Source organism: Ursus arctos, unplaced genomic scaffold (genome assembly GCF_023065955.2).
Source record: "Ursus arctos isolate Adak ecotype North America unplaced genomic scaffold, UrsArc2.0 scaffold_11, whole genome shotgun sequence".
In the NCBI taxonomy this organism is placed as follows: Eukaryota; Metazoa; Chordata; class Mammalia; order Carnivora; family Ursidae; genus Ursus; species Ursus arctos.
The window spans coordinates 63,764,342-63,780,817 of NW_026622775.1; the positions used below are offsets into that span (position 1 = coordinate 63,764,342).

Below are 16,476 nucleotides of genomic sequence, written 5' to 3' on the forward strand. Positions count from 1 at the left end.
GAACAAAGTTTAGGCATAAGGAGAAAATACAGGGTTGGAAGGTTCGAAGTCTTTGTTTTGGTACTTTTCTGAATGCAAACAGGAATTTCAGCATAATAAGGGCTCTGGAATATACCTAAGTTATATTATATAAATTTTGTTCAAAAGCCATGATAAGAGGTCCAAAGCAGAGCCAAGCAGCTATCATGCCTGAACAAGACAGAGGTAAAAACAGACTGGGTAAGGCAGTAGGTCCTCTCATCCAAAGCCTGGCTTCTGGTAAAAGGATAATTTTAGGGCTTCGGTGGGTGAAAGACAGGAAATAGGTCAGTAAATTATAATTAGTAGGCTACATTATAACCATGGCATGTTTTCTTAGTTGAGTGATAAATGGGTAAAAATAAAACAAAGAATACAAAGAATCTTAATCATGAGATTGAAGAAAATAAATTAACTGATAATAATGGTTCTTTCTTGGTATTGGGGTTTATTGGTCATGTAACTATGCTTCCTTATAATATTCTATATTATCCAATTTTTCTATACAAAGGAAATTTAGGTGAAATAAATTACTTTAAAAGAAATCAAGGCAACTATGCACAGACGGGTGGAAACTCAATAATTTCAAACTCGTAAACATACTGAATTTGAAACATAATACTACCACATTACTTTTGAGGGTTTTTTCTTTGCTCCTTTTTCTTTTCAACGTAGAAGTATTTAAAAATAGCACAAGCAGCATTCTGTAAACACTCCAATAAACACAGATTTGTTCTAGAAACCTTAGTTAATCTTGCTTTAGTCAAAGTGGATGGAGAGCAATGAATAACCCAAGAATGGGTTCAAAATTATAGACTCTGACAGAAAAATACAAAGATACTAGAATGCAGGAATGTGGGAACATTTCCCACAGGAAACGTGTTACCTATTTTCTTTACAGAAATATTTTTTTTTCCATCTTGTATCTGTGCTCTCATTAAGAGCAAAATTTTGCACATTTATCTAGCAACTCTAAATCCAAGAGGGAAAAAAAAGTCTCTTCCTAATTTGCTGATAGATTTTTAAATTTTGATAAATGTTCTCTTTGTATATATGATAATTTTCTTATCAGATTTACTTCTGAATGAGCCTTTGCCAGTCCACTAATAGAATATGACTACAAGCATGTCATTACTATCCCATTCACAGAAACTAGCTTCACCAAAAAAAAATTTCTCATCATCCCGTATGACACACACATGATTTCCCTGAGGCTCTGACACTCTGCAATAGTGAAGGGAGGAGGCCATTACTTTTGATCTCCAAATTTACTTCATGTGCTTTCTGTATGAGTCTCCTGGCAAACTTTATTTAATTTAGAAATAGGCAGAATCAGTGCCATGAGCCAAGAGGAACTCAGCAAACCCTGTCTGCTATAGTAATGTTTAAATTAGACAAGGGAAAAGACTGCTGAGCTTAATTTGATTAAATAAAGGGGTTTCTGATGTCAACCATGCTGAATTTAGTACCCACTTCTTTTAAAAAATAGGCATTTTCTTGTAAATGTTTTCATAAGAAACAAGTTAAAATATATTTGATCAGTTTCCATCAGTCTATTTTATTCATACTCTTTGGCAGGCTTTGGGGTATGCTGGGAAATTCTAATGATGGGTCTGTTTATCAGAGAACTACAATATATCTATAACTATTGGATTATCAGTAAAAATAACCTAAATATCACTCTATTATTTTTCTTGCTAAGTCCACTTAAAGAGAGACAAAAAAAAAAAAAAAAAATTCTGTATCCAAATGGATCCAGAGTGAAGAGGTTGAAAAAGAGAAGAACTTCAATCATAGTATACAGAGAGAAATGCACTGAGCCCAAGAATAGAAGCACAGAATATACAGACATTTTTTATTTATTTTCTAAATGCTTACATTTTCCCCCAGAATATAGCAATGGGACGGTAATGTTTACATTTATTCTGATGAGCAAGTAAAATTTGTGAAATAAAAGAACTTCCTATCAATAAGCAGGTCTGGACTATGTGAACCTAGGTTCTTCAGTTTTTTTCTATCTTGAAAGCTGTTAACAAGGCAGATTAATTTCTTTTTTGCCTCTCTCTCTCTCTCTCTCCTTCCCCCCTTCCTTCTTTACCTTCTTCCTCCCTTTCTCCTTTTCATGAAACTTTATATGTACCTTTTGAATATATAGTGCAAGTACAAAATTTACAAGGACACAAAAGATTATATAGTTAACAGTCTCCCTGCCATCCTGTATTTCCAGTCTCTCAGAGTCTCTATAGAGCCTTCCTTAGCTCTATAGCCTGCTAGAGATGTTCTGTGTTTACAAAAGCATATATATATATATACATATGTATGTGTGTATGTATTCCTTCTATATAAGTGACAGTATACTATATCTATTGTTTTGCACCTTACTTTATTCACTTATGAATTTGATATTACTACACAGAAATTCAATTCATACAAAGCCCTCCTTTAAAAAAATAGCTATATAGCCTCCACACTATTTCATTGTACAGATAACCAGTTTGTGACTGAGGGACATTTAGGTAGATTTCAATCACTTCTGCACTGACCTGCAAAGCAGATTCTCATGTACTATAAGCACTTAATGACCAGACAGTGGCTAAGCTATTTTTAGGTGCTAACATAATTTTAGTTCTTCTTATCCAAATAGAATAGTAGTTTCAAAGTATCCATGAAGAAGAAACAATATAATTCTTTAGCTAAAATCAAAGGTTATTTTACTTTAAAGATTTTATTTGTTTATTTGACAGAGAGAGAGGGAGAAAGAACATAAGCAGGGGGAGAGGCAAACTCCCTGCTGAACAGCAGCCTAACATGGGGCTCAATCCCAGCACCCTGGGATCGTGACCTTAGCTGAAGGCAGAGGCCTTCAGGCGCCACCCAGGCGCCTCTCAAAAGTTATTTTTAAAGTCAACAAAGCTGCATTCACCTAGAAACAATTCTATTATATTAGGTCTTATAATAAAGGTAAAAATGCAAAGAATAGCTTCTAAATATTAAATTTTAATCACTAATATCCAATTACTGTTGATGCTATGAAAACTACCAACTGACAATTATAAATTATCCTCTTCTCTTCAGCTAAGTTTAAATTCTGTCCTACAGAACCCCTATGAATTTGGTTTTCAAATAAAAAATAGAAAGTCCTTTAAAAAGGGGATAATCAGCAATACAACTTCATTGAAAAGCAAATGCATATTAGGGGAACTTATTTTTTTTTTAATTTATTTTTAAGTAAACTGTACACGCAACATGGGGCTCGAACTCACAACCCCAGATCAAGAGTCGCATGCTCCACCAACTGAGTCAGCCCAGGTGTTCCTACGGGAACTTATTCTTAAAAGGAGGTACTATCTCCTTAAAGATAGCAACTCCTTATCAACAGCTGGATGAATGTTGTTAGTCCTTTCCCATTTTCCTGTTTTAATGCCCTAGTTCCACCTTCCTCCAATTTCCTGATGATGGTTTAGCCTAACTCTGGTTCCAAGACAAATTGAAATAAAAAAAGATCAAAAACAAAAACAATTTTTTAATAAAACAGCTTCAGAAGAACATTATATCACCCCAGGGCTAAAAACTAGGTTCTGATAGCAGTATCCTGCAGCTGGCAGTGCTATCAGATCAGCTGCAGAGGCCTGAGAGTTATACCTTAGTTCCCTTCCTCTTTCTGGTGAATTCATTTTCCTGGTATCCTAGTCCCTGCCTGGGATTGAGCCCAGCCTTGAAATCCCAGTGTGGGATGGGAATTTAGCCTCACCAACTGTGATCAGATTATAAGTCAAGGCACTGTTCTAAGTGCCAAATCCAAGGGACAAAAAAATCCCTTCTCTTAATGGAGGCTGATTGCCTGACACAGTTGGCTAGTTTGGGTCCTCCAAATTCTTCACTGTTCTGCCCTATACATTTTTGAACATCTTGACAAATCCCTTTGGTGTTCCCCTCATGGCAGTCAACTGCTGCAATGTGACCAGGTTTATGAAAGCCCTAGGTACAGTTCCTTATTTACCTAGCCAAACCTTTGCTATCAGCCTAAGCTGCTCTATCAAGCAGACCAACTGCCAAGTTTTTGTTACTCGCCATCTGATTTGCTTTGCTGTTGTGAGTCATGGGAAAAGTAATGTCTTTGGAAAGACTGCTTACAGCTGAGTTTGAAGTGTTGCTTCAAGTATGATTTCGCTTAAGACTGCACAATATGGTAGCCACTAGCCACATGTGGCCTTTGAGCACCTGAAATGTGGCTGATTGGAAATGCTATATGCTAGTGTAAAATACACACTAGATTTCAAAACCTAGTACAAAAAGAAAGAGGAAGGAAGGACGGGAAAGAGATAGAAGAGGAAGGACGGACGGACGGAAGGAAGGAAGGAGGGGAGGGAGAAGGAAAGGAAGGAAGGAAAGAAAGAAAAAAAGGGAGAGGTGCCTGGGTGGCTCAGTTGGTTAAGTGTCCAACTCTTGATCTCAGCTCAGGTCTTGATCTCAGGGTTGAGTTCAAGCCCCACGGTGGGCTCCACACTAGGTGTGGAGCCTAATTAAAAAAAGAGAGAAAGAGGTCTCAGTAATTTTTTAAAGTACTGATTAAATGTTGAAGTGCCAATACATATTTGCTAAATAAAATTATTAAAATTAATTTTAGCTATCTCTTACTTTTTAAAATGTGGCTACTAGATAATTTTAAATTATGTGTCATTTGCATTATATTCCCACTGAATAGTGCTGCTTTAGAACATTTCGCTAATGGCAGTAACAAGAATCAGTATTTTGAGAGATTTGCTTACATATCTAGCTATCATTAGAAGAATACCTAAAAATGAAAGTTCTTTGCAGAAAAACTACTAGCTAATAAATGCTGAAGGAATGCTAAATAAGATCTCCATCATTTTGCAATCCCCAATGGAATAACTCATTTAGGTAAGCATTATCAATGGTGCTAAGACCACTGACAAAAGGTTGCTGTAGAAGAGGATATCCATCCAGCAGCAAAATGATGCCCTATAGATTATTTACAAACTGCAAAGACAAGATCTGGTGGTCATTACTTCAACAAATGATCAAACTTAGCTTATGGTAGTGCTACAACCTGACATTACATGCCTCTTGATATATGATGTAAATGTTACCGACAAAGCAACCCCAATGTTTTATTGTGAAAATTTTCAAACACACATACAGCAACAATGAAAGAATTTTATGATGAAAATCTATACTCAAATCATCTAATATTTTACGCACTCACTTTATCACATTATCTATCCATCTCCTTATCCATTTTATTTTGATGCATTTCAAAGTACATTGTCGACATTACTACATGCCCTCTCTAAATAATCTATGAAGTGTTCTTGCCAAAAATGTTTAACCTGAATCTAATCAAGCCTCTAAACCTAACTGCTAGTTTACAGGAAATACAGGGGCTATAGAAGAATTAGTAAACTGACGCTAAGAGGAAAGAGAAAAATCCAGAATATGGGACATTCTGTAACATTAGATGGTTTAAAAAATATATGTTATAAAAAAAAAAAGTTTGAGTGACTAGATTTAAGAGTCTAAAGAGACATATATCAACAAATTCCAATTTGTCCACCTAAATCAGATACTATTAAAAAAAGACATTCTTATAACAATTAGAGAAATATGAAAATAAACTAGATGTTAGATGATATGGAATTATTATTAATTTTCTTAGATGTGGTAAAAGACTGTGGTTATGCAGGCGATTGCCCCTTTTTTAGGAGATGAATGCTGAAGAGAAAGATGCGTATACATGCATATGCATGTACACACAGATTTTTAAATTTATTCATTATTTTCTAGGGATAAGGCAAATAGAGCAAATGTTAACAATTCTTGTACTTAAGAAGAGAGTCAACAGGCGTTCACTGTGCTGGTCTTTCAACTCTTCTGTATATCTGAAACACTTCAAAATACAAACCGGGGGGCAGGGTAGATTAAAAAAAAAAAAAACTCATTGTAGAGAGGCTGATATGGTCTGTTCTGTTTTGTTCTGCCTGGGCCTTTCAGATTAAGAATGTGATCTTTAACACACACACACACACACACACACACACACACACAAATGTTTCTCTAACATTATTTCCACCTCACAGTCAATGCTATTGACTTAGCTATTATTAGCTAAGTCTTCAATATGCAATATTCCAACTGATGATTTAATCTATAATAAGCAAAGGCTTTAATGCTATAGCATTATAGAAGATATTTCTCTGATCATAAGACTAAACTTGAGATCAGCCTCATCGCCACCAGTCTGTGTAATGTATAGATTAAAGACAGGCTGCCACACAACTTCATATAACACTTGTTAAAAGTATCCTACAATAGATCATGCCTATTTCTGGCAACTTCAGACATAAAGGTTTTAGTGAACTTTTTCCTTCAGATTTCATTCCACTTTCCAACCTATTGCTGCTTCCAAAGCTGTCAGGGCAGCATCACCCCAAAGTCCAAAGACATGCTCATCACCCAGGTAATCAGAAATAGAAAATCATTAGCAGGGATCATTGACACAGTATAGGAATAACTAATTAAAAGTATGAAATTTACATTACTAATATTTACCAAAAAAACCAGATATGGAAACTTATGTGTGTACCTACAGTCGAAAAAAAGAAAACAGCCCCTGACAATCATGACCTGTCTTTCAAACTATCATTAGAAATAGCATATAACCTGGAAACAAAGAGGTGCCCTGGAGGGAGTGAAAATGACTAGATAGTATTAGACACTAAACTAAAAAATGGTATAATCAGCGCTTAGGTTTTACAGTTAATGCTCTTTGGGCAAGATTGGGCACATTCAGAGTGGTATGGTCATAGACAAGAGTGCTCTTTGGGAAAAAGGAACAACAGTAAAATACGAAATCACCTTAGTGAAGATCAGTCAGCACACAGATTTAATAAAGTAATTAATTACATTTGTCTTCAGATGCAATAAAATAAGGAAATGATATTTACCAGGGTTTGTCTTCTCAAGTTGATACCATCGGTAAAATGCTCTTTTCTTCTGTTCACTCAGGTCTGATCCCTGCTGCAACAGCCAGTGAGAGATCCGGCTCTGACTGATACCTGTGCAGAAAGAGAAACAGCTGTTGCGAGTACTGAAAGTACAGGGAAGCTGAGGGTTCTGCTGATTCTAGGTTACTGGGTTCTTAATTCTCTGTGTTACTCTATAAGCAGCAATTCGAGCAAAACTGTCTAATATTGGACTTCTTTGTAAAGGCTGACTGCACTGGCTAGAACATACTCAGAAATGATCTAGAGGTCAAAGCATTTTATTAACAAAGACATGAAAGTGGTCTCTAAAATTAATCCATAGGCTAGGTTCATGTGAGATAAATGAAGAGATTCCTAATTAATAGTTATATGTTGGAAGTTGATTAGATTTGTACTCCTACCACCACCACCTGCAGCCCAATCCTGGTTGAGAATATTAGAATAAAACTTTTACCAGATACTGAGAAGAAAAAAAATCAAGCCAGCAAGTTTTGCTATTCATTATCAACACTGAGAAAAAAAGATTTAGAGCCTGAGAGAGGTTATTGAAAACAGCCTCTTCCATAAGGTTTCTGGCTTATTTGTTAATTCACATAGGCATTTTCAGACTCGTTACTATTACTACAGATAACAAAGAATTGGAAGAATTTTAGTGTTATGCTGCAATATGACCTCTTAAGAAATCTCAAGAGGTAAAGACATTTTTCTAAGACACAGACTTATAAAAAAACTGAACAGAATATAAAGCAGTAGTTTTCAGCTACCTCTAAGAAGTTCTTGACAGCAATTAATTAGAAATGTGAAAAACCTCCACATGTGAAAGTAAAAAAGCATGACTAAAACTTACTAGTATGAGAATCACATGCTTCTTCTGGTCATTACAGCTATTCCAAAAATGAATAATTCAACACACAACTGGCAAAAGCAAAGAATAGGAAAGATAAAACCGTCTTATACGCCCATAAGGCACTTTCCAAAAGACTATTCAGCTATCATAGAGGGTTAACGGTATCTAAATTCTCCCAAGGAATTACTTATGGTAACTGGATGGTACTGAATGCCACCTGGGCCAACACCTGTTTAAAGCTATAATGCACAACAGGAAGAGTGGTTATCAGGAAGTAACACACCTCCTAACATTAGAAGCAGCAGGAGGTCTGGTGATCACATTTAACTCATTAAAAGCAAGCCCCCAGAGTTTCATACTTTAAAAACCTATGTTACAAGAAAATGAAGGAAACTGGGGAGAGGAGATCTCTTAAAAGAAAGGCTGGGGTTTGAATCATGTTTCTCTGATTGGAAATACCTTTCACTTTCAAAGGGTGAAAGTCAGTTTTCCAAAACCTAAGTGATTACATTCTCAAGTAATTCACACAGTAGTTTTCCAATGGACTGAGGATCTATGTGATGCAGGTGCTGGCAACTAGCACTGTATGCTTGTTCTAAGAGAATGCAAATTATTCTGGATAATTAAATTGGCTATTTAGCAATGCCTTCACCAAAAGTCTAGTTTCAGACATTATACTACTTTTTACATTACTTTTAAACAAGAGTGAAAAAGCAACCATTTACCACCATAAAAGCAAAACTGGTTTTCATGTCATCGAATGAAACTATTTTATATGCATTCTTCATATTGGTACCATACTACTCAGAAACAGGAAATTTGAGAAAAATCTGTTAAGAAAAAAAATATACAGAGATTCTGAAACTTCCAGTATTGAATCTTCTGCAGACAGATCACAGAGCCCACTAGATATTGGAGCTGTCCAGGTTCTGGCTGTGCTGTAGTGGAGGAAGAGGGCAAAAGCCCATCAAAAGGAGATTAAATTATGGTCTATTTACAAAATGAAATACTGGGCAGACTTTTAAAATGTTCTAAATCAGCCATCAAAAACAAACCAAACAAACAAAAAACCATCAATACCAGGTGTTGGCAAGGACATAGGGTATATGGAACTCTCACACTGTTGACAGAAGGGTAAGATGTCAGGGCCACTTTGAGAAACAACTGGGCAGTATCTAGTAGAGGTGAACATATGGATACTGTATGGTCTAGCAATTTCTTTCCTTGATACATAGCACAGAAACTTGTACATACTCAACAGAAATGTGGGGCAAAAGGCATGTACATCTTGTACGCATACAGGCCTACAGAAGCATTACTCATAATAATCCCCAATCTGAAACAACCCAAACACCCATCAACATAATACATAAAAATCATGATTTATGCATTCTACTAAAGACTACCATATCAAATAGAAAAAGGATAAACCACTGCTACATGAAACCACATAAATAAATCTCACAAAAATAATATAGCCCCCCCCCAAAGACACACACCTAAAAAAGCCACACATGACTGTATGACTCAATTTATATACAGTTAAAAAACAGACACGACTTATCTATATGAGTGGTTACCTATGGATGGGAGGAAGATTGATTAACTGGGAGGCAGGAAGAAGAAGGGTTATATAGTGATCAGCATTGTTACCGATTTTTTTTAAAGATTTTATTTATTTATTTGAGACAGAGAGAGAGAGAGACCACAAGTGCATGAGCAGGGGGAGGAGGAGAGGGAAAAGCAGACTCCCCACCAAGCAGGGAGCCCAACGCAGGTGCCCAACCTACTGACTCACCCAGGTACCCTGGCATTGTTACTGATCTTGATCTGGATGATAGTTATACATGTGTCTTCACTTTGTAAAAGTCATTAAGCTTGGACACTTTTCTCTGTATATATTTCAATTAAAAAAAAAGTTTTCCGGGGCGCCTGGGTGGCACAGTGGTTAAGCCTCTGCCTTCGGCTCAGGGCGTGATCCCAGCGTTCTGGGATCGAGCCCCACATCGGGCTCCTCTGCTATGAGCCTGCTTCTTCCTCTCCCACTCCTCCTGCTTGTGTTCCCTCTCTCGCTGGCTGTCTCTATCTCTGTTGAATAAATAAATAAAATCTTAAAAAAAAAAAAAAGTTTTCCCCCAAAGTTTTCAAAATTCTATGCTGTGTTTAAAAAAATAAATTGGTTATGTAGCAATATGGAAAGATGCTCATGATATAAATGAAAAAGTATATAGTTTTAGGAATATATTTTTACATAATCTACATTCTGTTTTGTATAGTAAGTAACAAAAGTTTATACATAGCCAAAGATACACAACAGAAATTTACAGTGGCAGACTCTTCCTACATTGCATACCTTTATATTATTTTCTTAATCTTCCAACAAATATGTATTATTTTATTTTTAGCCTTTCCCTATAATCACTACATGCTTTATTGGTTGCTTTAAAAACACTGTAATGAAGTTAAACAACAGATAGGTGCAAAAAGAAGTTAATTTCAGCCCTCTCTCGTCAATTCCCCTGAGGTAAGCAATGTTAACTGTTAACATATGTTGTTCCACAATTTTCTCCATGTGTAATTATTAATTTAATAAAACAAAAGGAAAGAAAGTAATAAAGAATATCTTCCCTATCCAGTCTTTTGTGTGAGGAGGAAATAAAGAATGTCTTCCCTGTATGTTTAATAACAGTTTTCATGTAATAAATATAGAAAACAAAGTAATAAAGCAAGTAGTTTTGTTTTTCTAGAAGAGGCACTATAAAAACTAAATATGTACAATAACACATCTTGCAGTGACTTTTCTTAATTAGCAGCTTGCTGATAAATAAGTTTCCTGTAACACTTATCCTTCTGTGCCTGGTCCAAGCCTTTGCAACTTTAGTTGATCTAGGTGTCAAAAGACCCTGCTGCTTTTCTTTACTGTCTGCTTTGGTACTTCTCCTTGGGAGAAAAATTCCCTAACTCCCCTCCCACTGCTGAAAAAAAAAATGTCATTCTCCACATGTTTTAGCTCCTCAAAACCTCTTCTCCACCTTTCACAAGGCAGAAGAAAAATTCACATATAACTTTCATAACTCTCTTACACTGAGATACTAAAACTAACCCCCCATTAATTTCTTTCCACTGAGAAACTGATTGGTCACATTGTATTCAAAGGACGAAAAATGCCAGTCTCATTCACATTCTTTTCTGGGCTTCCCCTTCATCATGCTCCTTCCAGTTCCTCAAACGCAATGCTCCCTTCCACTAGAGGGCTCTCTACCACAATCCATTATGGTCAAAATCTCTAATACTACTAATTTGAATGTTTTCCCTTCCTTCCACTTCCTGTGCAATGCAACGCTACTGACCAATCACATCATCTTCATCCTTGAAATGTTAGATACAACTATCCAATGCAACTTTTTAGTCAGTGTCCCCAGGGTTCCATCTCTAAGAATCTTCTCTCATTCTATACTCTTCCTTTGGTTATCACAACTATCAACAATCATGATTTTAAAATTCTAAATGCCAATGACTTCCAGAGCACCAGACTGTTCTTTCAAACCATCTGCTACAGGTCTTCAATATCGTTAACTTAATTCATATCTTCTTCCTTTAAATCTGCTCTTCCTCCTGTGTCCCCCATCTCAATTCTACCTTCCACTCTGCTCCTCCCTCCAATTCTTACATGATTACCATATCTAATCACTTCTTAAAATTCTCTTTATGTTCTCTCCAATTCTCATTCCTGCAGTTCAGAATCTCAGCCTCCTTTGCCTGGATAACTGAAATAACTTTGATAAAAGAACAAGCCATCTAAAATTTACCAAGCAAAATCCTCATAATCAGATCCTTCTTAATTATAAGATCATTTCACAGTTCAAAAAGTGAAATGTGATTCTTCAATAATTTTCTACTTGAGAACTTCAGTCATCTCAGTGCAACCAGAGTTATATCTCAAAATTTAAAACACATTCTCTATAAAAACAATTCATAAACATGCAGGAAAAAAAATCCATCCTCCATTCCAACATTTCTCTTATTTCCTATCCTAGAGGTTTATTTGGTGTGAATCCTTCCAGATTCCTTCCTGTGCACTTAACACATAAACATGTACACATATATACATCTAAGTTTTTTTAAACACACATTTATAGTTATTCTATATATAACAAGTATGTTTCTCACATAACTGGAATTTTCTCATGTAGTACATAATGAATCTTCATCATTCTAATGATTATATTGTATTCTACACTACAATCCACTTACACATTTACCCATTATTAAACATTTCAGTTGTTGCTAATGGTTTACCAGTATAAATGACGATGCAATAAATACTCTATGCATATCTTTGTGCATATGAATGGGATGTCTTAGGATTGATTTACAAAATTGGAACTTTTGATTCATAGCATATGAGCACTTAAGTTTGTGACAGACAAATACCAGATTGTCCCCCAAAGCCAAAGAAGGTTGTACCGAATTTTATACTCTAACCAATAGTGATGAGACTGTCTCCCTACATTCTCATTACTGAATACTATAAAACTTATTTTGAAAGTCTGACTTTCTTTTTGTAATACATGCTCATTATTAAAAAGAACTATAAGCAATTTAGAGAAAAGACAAATTAAGAAGAAAGCTAATTAAAAAACACACATTCAAATTCTTACCATTTAGAAATAACCACACTCATAAGATCATTCCAAGCATATGTAAACGAAGGGTAGGCAGAAATAATTACTAAAGGTGAACATATGCATACCATATGACACACTATAGACAAAACTTTAAAACATAAAAACATAAAATTCAATTTGATTTGAATGCAAGAAAAAATTTTTAATAGAGTGAAAATAAAATATTACTCAAGTTTAGTAAATGCTTGTATGAGGCAAGTAAGGTACCTAAAAGAATGCATTAAAGCAAGGAAAAGGATTATACAAAAACATTAGGAGGTTGGAAGCATTACTTTCTAACTTGTGGGCAGTCTGTATTGGCTCCTGGCTAAAAAGGCTGAGGAAATTAGCAGGCTGTGGTGGCCAGGCTCTAAGATGACCCCTAATGATCTTCTTTGTCTTCCTCCTTTTGCGCAATCCCCTCCAACCCTGCTTGAGGGTTGGTCTGTGCAACCAAGAGAATATGGCAGAAATGACAGTCTGTGATTTCTGACACTAGGTCATGAACACATTACAGCTTCTGCCTTGCTCTCTCTCTGATAGTTGGTTCTAAGGGAAGCTAGTTATCATGCTGTGAGACTACTCAACCTGACCTATAGAGAAGCTCGTGTGGCAAATAACTGAGGCATTCTACCAACAGCTACCCAAGTGAACCATCTTGGAAGTGAGTCCTCTAGTCTCAGTTAAACCTCCCAATGACAGTAACCTCCTGAGACACCCTGAACCAGAATGACCTGTCTAAGCTGCTCTTGGATTCCTGACCCACAGAAACTGAGATAATAAAGATTTAGGTTTCAAGGTGTTAAGATCTGATGTTATTTCTTATGCAGCAACAGATAACTAATACACATACATATATTATACTTTTCCCATCTTTCTCCCTGGCCTGTACACCTAACTCCTGATAGTTGGAAAATATTTTTGCATAGTCAACCTTTATATTCTGTTCTGGATTCACAATTCCCATAGTTGTTTACTTATCGTTCTAGGTTCAAATGGATTCAAGATTTACCACATAGTTTGTTTCTAATTGAGGGATATTTTACCTACAATAAAGTATACTACTCTTAAATATATATTTCTATGGCTTTTGACATATGTATAGACATGTAACCATTGCACAAATTAGTATATAGATTATTTTCATGCTCCCTAAAAGGTCCTTCTGTCCCTTCCCAGTTAAGTCCTAAACTATATTTTCAATTTAATTTTTGGTTGGTAAGACTTCTTCATCAAGAAGTTTTTATCACTACAGGTTTATTGGTGTTGTACTCCCCAGTCCTTGTATGCTTATGTTTGTCTTCCATGTTTATTTTTTGAGGACAACTCTATAAGGGAAATAATTTGGGAGGGATTAGTCTTTCTTGCAAAATCTGTTAAACTGGAGTGATGTCTGTGGGAATGGCAGAGTAAGGACCTCTGAAAAACAAGTCCTCTAAAAAAGCAAGAAGAGCAAAAGATGCTCTGCTATAAAAATACTGGCAAAAACTGTCAGAATCAACTTTTCCAGAACTCTGGAACTTAACAAAAGTTTGCAACAACCCGAGGGGTGCTTATTCAAGAAAAAATGCTGAATTTTGTATGACATTTTAACCAGACCTACACCCACCCCCATTATCACATCAGACTTGAAAACCAATATTCTTGCAATCACAGTGAAAACCAGGAGTGGCCTAGTAGCCACTAGAGGGAGTAAAACAGGTTTGGAGTTCCCCAAAACACTATTCAAAGAAAACTGTCATTATTTGACCTATCTGGCAATTCCCTGGAAATTCCCGTTTGTAAGGCTTGCCCTTATTTGACCTGATTCAGACCTCATTCAGTGTAAATAGCCTTTTCCCTAGGAGGGGAGAATGAAGGGAGGTGGTTTGTTGAAAACAATCAGTGACAATCATTTAACATTGCATTAATATTAACTGAGGTAATGATGACAGTAGGGGCAAACAAAGAGCTGACCAAAATATTTAAAAAGCTGAGGAATGAGATGTCTATGAATATCTTTGAAAAGTGTTGACACGTTTTTGGGAAATCTAAAAGATTAGGCACATGTGTAGTACTGTGTACCTGCCTAGATCTACATACATGATCAGTAATGTGCACACACAGGAAAGAGTTCTGGAAGTACTAAGGTCTCACCTTTGGCTAACTGGGAGGCATGGTATAAAGATAAAGCGAAGGCAAAGGCAGGATTGTGAAGTGCTTACCTGAGCATTAAAGGCACACAGAGCCCCTCCGCAAAGTTGGGAAACTTATGGGCTCCAGGCATTTAAGGAAATCTCTGAACAATAATTAATTGATAACTAAGCTAACAAGAAACTTCACCACACACCACAAAGAATACTGACTTTACAGGATAAGTTCAGGAAAGCCACCAAACAAAGAAAGAGCAACATCATCAAATAGCAACTACAACAAAGCCAAGGGCAGGGAGGGATCTGATTTCCAGATTTGTAAATTAAATTACTTAAAAAGCGTCCAGTTTGAAAAACAAAACAAAATTTATAAACCATGCAAAGAAATATGAAAGGATGACACATACATAGTAAAAGAAGCCATCAATAGTATCTTTGAAGAAATCCAGATGTTGGATTTAATACACAAAAATTTAAATCAGCTATTTTAAAGATATTCAAAGAAGTATAGAAAAAAAACATGTCTACAGAACTAAATGAAATTGTGAGAAAAATGCCTCATCAAATAGAATATCTATAAAGAGAGAGGAATTACAAGAAAGAATCAAATGGAAATTCTGGAGTTGAAAAGTACAAAAAGTGAGATGAAAAATTCACTAAAGAGGTTCAACATCAGATGTGAACTAGCAGAAGAAATATCAGTAAACCTAAAGACAGGTTGACTGAGATGCTCTATTATGAGAAACAGAAAAGTGAAGAAAGAGTATTTGAAAAAATAATGGCCAAATAATTCCCAAATTTGATAAGAAAACATTCATCTACAAGTCCAAGAAGCTCAGTAGCATTTAAGTAGGGTAAACTCAGAGAGATCCATACCTAGAAACATAAATTGTTGAAAATCAAAGATTAAGATGAAATTTGAAAGCAGCGAGAAAAAAGTGACTCATTATGTACAAGGAATACTCAATAAGATTAATAGCTGATTTCTCATTAGAAACTGTCACAAGTCAGAAAGCAGTAAGATAATATATTCAAAGTGCTGAGAGAGAAAAAAAGAATGTCAAAGAAAAACTCTATATCCAGCAAAACTATCCTTCCAAAATGAAAGCAACATTAAGATATTGCCAGATGAACAAAACCGGATAGAATCTGATGTCAGCAGACCTGTCCTATAAGAAAAACTAAGAGAATTCCTTCATCTGAATTGAAAAGACACTAAATAGGAATTCAAATACACATGAAGGATAAAGAGTGTCCGTAAAAGCAATGACATAATTAAACATAAAAACCAGTACAAATATATTTTTTTGTTTATAATTCCTTTCATCCTTATTTGATTTAAAACTGGATAATGCAGTATTATAAATCTAAGTTGACAGGCACACAATATATGGCATGTAATTTGTATGACAATAATGGCACAAAGCAGGGGGAGAGGATATGAAGCCATAAAGGAGTCAAGTTTGCCTATATTATTGAAATTAAGTTGCTATTAATCTATACTAGATTGTTACAAATTAAATAATTCTAGTTACATAATTATAAGTTAATGTAATCCCCAGAGCAACCACAAAGACAATAACTAAAAAATATATAGTAAAAGAAATGGCAAGAGACTTAAACTGGTACACTAGAAAATATTTAACACTAAAGAAGGAAGTAATCAAGCAATAAGGGGAACAAAACAGACAGACACGTCATAAAAAACAAATGACAAAATGGCAGATGTGAATCCTACCTCATCATAATTATACTAAATTTAAATGGATTAAACACTCCAATAAGAACTGTACATTGTCTATAAGAGC

General features: G+C 35.5%; 1 protein-coding gene across 9 annotated transcripts in view; it reads right to left on the reverse strand.

The window, feature by feature from the left end:
• The window catches only part of HMBOX1 (homeobox containing 1), a 187,135-nt gene that overhangs the window by 60,630 nt on the left and 110,029 nt on the right, over nucleotides 1–16,476 (reverse strand). For all 9 annotated transcript variants that reach the window (XM_026518918.4, XM_026518915.4, XM_026518914.4 and 6 more), the window contains exon 5: nucleotides 6,984–7,094. In XM_026518918.4, the coding sequence (XP_026374703.1) occupies nucleotides 6,984–7,094 (111 nt within the window). The remainder of the gene's footprint in view (nucleotides 1–6,983; nucleotides 7,095–16,476) is intronic.